General features: G+C 57.5%; 2 protein-coding genes across 4 annotated transcripts in view; one reads left to right on the top strand and one right to left on the bottom strand.

The window, feature by feature from the left end:
- TAX1BP3 (Tax1 (human T-cell leukemia virus type I) binding protein 3) overlaps positions 1-1,425 on the bottom strand; it is a 12,328-nt gene extending 10,903 nt beyond the window's left edge. Inside the window, exon 1 of one of the 2 annotated variants that reach the window (XM_011947472.1) lies at positions 1,230-1,425. In XM_011947472.1, the coding sequence (XP_011802862.1) occupies positions 1,230-1,268 (39 nt within the window). In that variant the 5' untranslated portion in view covers positions 1,269-1,425. The remainder of the gene's footprint in view (positions 1-1,229) is intronic. The other variant, XM_011947473.1, reaches the window with a different exon arrangement.
- A 39-nt stretch (positions 1,426-1,464) lies between these two features.
- Positions 1,465-2,413, top strand: EMC6 (ER membrane protein complex subunit 6). 2 transcript variants are annotated; one of them, XM_011947474.1, is made up of 2 exons: positions 1,465-1,641; positions 1,840-2,413. In XM_011947474.1, exon 2 carries the CDS (start codon positions 1,889-1,891, stop codon positions 2,219-2,221), a length of 333 nt encoding a protein of 110 aa, XP_011802864.1. In that variant the 5' UTR covers positions 1,465-1,641; positions 1,840-1,888; the 3' UTR covers positions 2,222-2,413. The 2 variants fall into 2 exon arrangements, with proteins under 2 accessions (XP_011802864.1, XP_011802865.1); XM_011947475.1 differs by having other exon boundaries at positions 1,465-1,754.
- The last annotated feature ends 1,507 nt before the right edge of the window (positions 2,414-3,920 follow it).

Genomic DNA, 3,920 nt, shown 5'->3' with positions numbered 1-3,920 from the left:
ACCCAGGAGGCGGAGGTTGCAGTGAGCCGAGATCACGCCACTGTACTCCAGCCTGAGCAACAGACCAAAACTGTCTCAAAAAAAAAAAAAAAAAAAAAAGTCAGGCTGGTGCAGGGAGGGTGAAGCTTAGGACAGCCGTCAGCTGGCCCAGCAATGTTTCCTCCTGGCCCAGGCCTGAGCTGGTGCTCTAAGCTCAGCCTCACATGTCGCCTTTATCAGTGGCTTCTCTGCCTCCACCCACCTGATTGCTGGAGCTTCTCCAGCACACCCATCTGAGATAACGCACCCAGTCCCTAAGGCTCTAGGGCGGGGACCTGACCTACTGCCCACTGGGCAGGCATTTCTTCTCGTCCTCTAAACGCTGTCGGGAGGTAGGCAGGAGACCTGAGTCTATCCTGAGGTCTTCTCTGGCTAAGCACTTCTTTCTGGGACTCCCCAGATCTGTCATAGGGTTGCTCTCCAGGCCCCGTCCCACCGTGACACCGGCGTCTGAGTCTAACGTCCCAGCCTCCCTTCCCTCCCTCTGCCTAGTCTAATACCACCCAGCACCTAAAACAAGCCAGAGGGCGGCCAGGGGCCCAGGCTAGCCCCCAGAGGGTCTACTCAGGACTCAAGTGCCAGGAGGGAGGCCTGGACTTTTCTGCCTTAAGGGCTGGAGAACCAAGAAAAGTTCGAAGACGCAACGCTCATCGCAGCTATACGAGCGTCCACCCTGGACCAGGCGGCGAGTGGGTCGGAGGAGCAAGGCTGGACAGGAAGGGGGAAGGGGCTGCCACGGCAGGCTCGGGACAGCTCCTCCCCCAGATCTCCCTTCGGGCGGCGGCACAAGCTGCAGTGGAGGAAGCATTTCCTCATTCCAGAGGCTGCGACTCATGGACGTCGGGATCGGCGCCCGCCCCCCGCAGCTCCCCGGCTGGGGACACGGAGGCCCGGGAAGGGGGCGCTTTCCCAGGCTCCCGCAGTCGGGCCTTTCCCCGTGGCCTTCCCCGCCCCGCGCGCGCAGTCTGGGCTCCGTCCAGGGTCTCGGGAGGCTCTCGGGTCCCGGCCGTCCCTGTTTCGTGGCTGGGGGAACTGCGGCCCGCTCCGGCAAAGCGGGGACCCGAGCCCTTGCCGCCGGTTCGCAGGAGCCCCGGGTTCGATGCTCTGTCAACCTGCTTGGGGTGTCCGTTTCCCGCTCTGCGAGGTGGGGTCAGGCCAAGACTAGGAGGAGCCAGCGCAAGCGCACTCACCACCACGGCGGTGACCGGCTGGCCCGGGATGTAGGACATCTCGACCCCACTCTGGTCGCCCAGCGCCGCTCCGAGAAGCCGGCAGCAGAGTCCCCGCGGCCGCGCCCTCGCTGCTTAACAAAAGCCGCCCCGCTCGGTCCGCCCCCTCATGAATAGTTAACAAACCTCCAGCCAATCACTGGCCGGAGCGCTACTCCGCTTTCCGAAGTCCCGGCGCGCGCGCAGAAAAGCAGGCAGAGGGCGGAGCCTGTCCGGAGCGCCCACGGCGCAGGCGCGGAGGGCGGGGCGGGATCTGGGCGCGTGCGCAGCCCGGGACCTCCCGGCAGCCTTCAGAGCAAGATGGCGCCGTGGGCATCTCTTCCCCTTCCCGTCTGAGGGAACGCTAAGTACTGTGTCCGGCGCCGTGTTCCAGGTAACTGGGCCAGCGTGGCCGGGGAACGCAGACGCGCCACCACCTCCCGGCCGGCTCGGACCCTCAGTCTCCTCGGCGTTTTTGGAAGGTCCGAGGCCCAGGATTGGTGCCAGGTCTCGGAAGCTCCAGGGGGAGGGGGCGGCGTGAACCCAACTCACCGAGCTCCGGGCGCTGCTTGTAACTTGGTTTTCTCCGCAGCTCCGCGTTGTTCGGCTAGAAAGCGAGAGGCCGAGCCCCGGCGGGTGCGATGGCCGCGGTGGTGGCCAAGCGGGAAGGGCCGCCGTTCATCAGCGAGGCGGCCGTGCGGGGCAACGCCGCCGTCCTGGATTATTGCCGGACCTCGGTGTCAGCGCTGTCGGGGGCCACGGCCGGCATCCTCGGCCTCACCGGCCTCTACGGCTTCATCTTCTACCTGCTCGCCTCCGTCCTGCTCTCCCTGCTCCTCATTCTCAAGGCGGGAAGGAGGTGGAACAAATATTTCAAATCACGGAGACCTCTCTTTACAGGAGGCCTCATCGGGGGCCTCTTCACCTACGTCCTGTTCTGGACGTTTCTCTACGGCATGGTGCACGTCTACTGAAATGGGGGCCCGGGGGACTTTTTTAAAAAAAAACCAGATCGGGAGGACTGTGGCCAGCAATTAACACCGTGTAGACTTCCTTAGTTCTTAAGTGGTTGAATTCGCTGCTTGTTCTGTAACCTTATAAATAATTTATATCTGAAAACGGAGAGCCTGTAATATTCTTCAGATTAAATGAAGCGTGAGACACTTGGTATAGTTCTTTCCTGCCACAAAGCTTAGTCTGCCACTGATGCAAAATCGCCGAGATTTGACTCCTGGAGAGCGGGGACTGGGCCATAACCTTGTGTTAAGTCCTTGCATTTACACATGGGCCATCCAGAAACGGACCCTAAGGGCCTACATAAGGAAATAACTTCTTATTAACATCCTAAGAAGCAATAACAGTTAATATGTATTAAGAGCTCCCTGGGCCGGGCGCGGTGGCTCATGTCTGTAATCCCAGCATTTTGGGAGGCCGAGGTGGGCGGATAACCTGAGGTCAGGAGTTCAAGACCAGCCTGGCCAACATGGCAAAACTCCATGTCTACTAAAAATACAAATATTAGCCGGGTGTGGTGGCGCGCACCTGCAATGCCAGGTACTGGAGAGGCCGAGGCAGGAGAATCGCTTGAACCCTAGAGGCAGAGGTTGCAGTAAGCCAAGATCGCGCCACTGCATTCCAGCCTGGGTGATGGAGCGAGACTCCGTCCATCTCTCACGAAAAAAAAAAAACAAGAGTTCCCTATATGCTGGCATTGTGACTGCTGCTTTTTACACCGATCCTCTCACTGAATTTTAGCAATAACCTTACAGGGTAGATGTTATTGTTAGCTCCCTGGTAAGGAACCTGAGGCTCAGAGAGGTTAAATACTTCTGCCAGAGGAGATACAGCTAGGAAGAGACAGAGCCAGGATTCAAACGCAGGTCTCTTAATTTGCTCTTGATAGGCTGGGTATACCTTTCCCAGGCCAGCGTTCCCTCCCACTAACCACTACTTCCAGGTATAAATGGTGTCATTTTAGTTCCGTTTCATTTAGTGACAGTCTTTTCCATAAGAAAAAATAAAGTCAAGATTTTATATATATATACACACACACACAGGCACCTGCCACCACACCCGGCTAATGTTTTGTATTTTTAGTAGAGACCCGTTTCACCGTGTTAGCCAGGATGGTCTTGATCTCCTCACCTCGTGATCCACCCGCCTCGGCCTCCTGAAGTGCTGAGATTACAGGCGTGAGCCACCGCGCCCGGCCAGTCAAGCTGTATTTTTAGAATATGTCTAGGGAAGATTAAATATTGTTTGGACATTTAAGCCAGGCACAGTGGCTCACGCCTATAATCCCAGCACTTTGGGAGGCTGAGGCGGGCAGATCATCCAAGGTCAGGAGTTCGAGACAAGCCTGGCCAAAGTGAAACCCCATCCCTACTAAAAATAAGATGCAAAAATTAGTCAGGCGTGGCAGTGGGCACCTGTAATCCCAGCTACTTGGGAGGCTGAGGCAGGAGAATCACTTGAGCCCGGAAGGCAGTGAGCCAAGATCGTGCCACTGCACTCCAGTCTGAGTGACAGCAAGATTCCATCTCAAAAAAAAAAAATTGTGTGGACATTTAAACTGAACTTTTGGGCCGGGCGCGGTGGCTCAAGCCTGTAATCCCAGCACTTTGGGAGGCCGAGACGGGTGGATCACGAGGTCAGGAGATCGAGACCATCCTG

The sequence above is a fragment of the Colobus angolensis genome, unplaced genomic scaffold, assembly GCF_000951035.1.
Source record: "Colobus angolensis palliatus isolate OR3802 unplaced genomic scaffold, Cang.pa_1.0 Scaffold267, whole genome shotgun sequence".
NCBI classification, from domain to species: domain Eukaryota; kingdom Metazoa; phylum Chordata; class Mammalia; order Primates; family Cercopithecidae; genus Colobus; species Colobus angolensis.
Note: the sequence above shows the minus strand (reverse complement) of the source record. Positions and strands in the feature narration are given on the sequence as shown.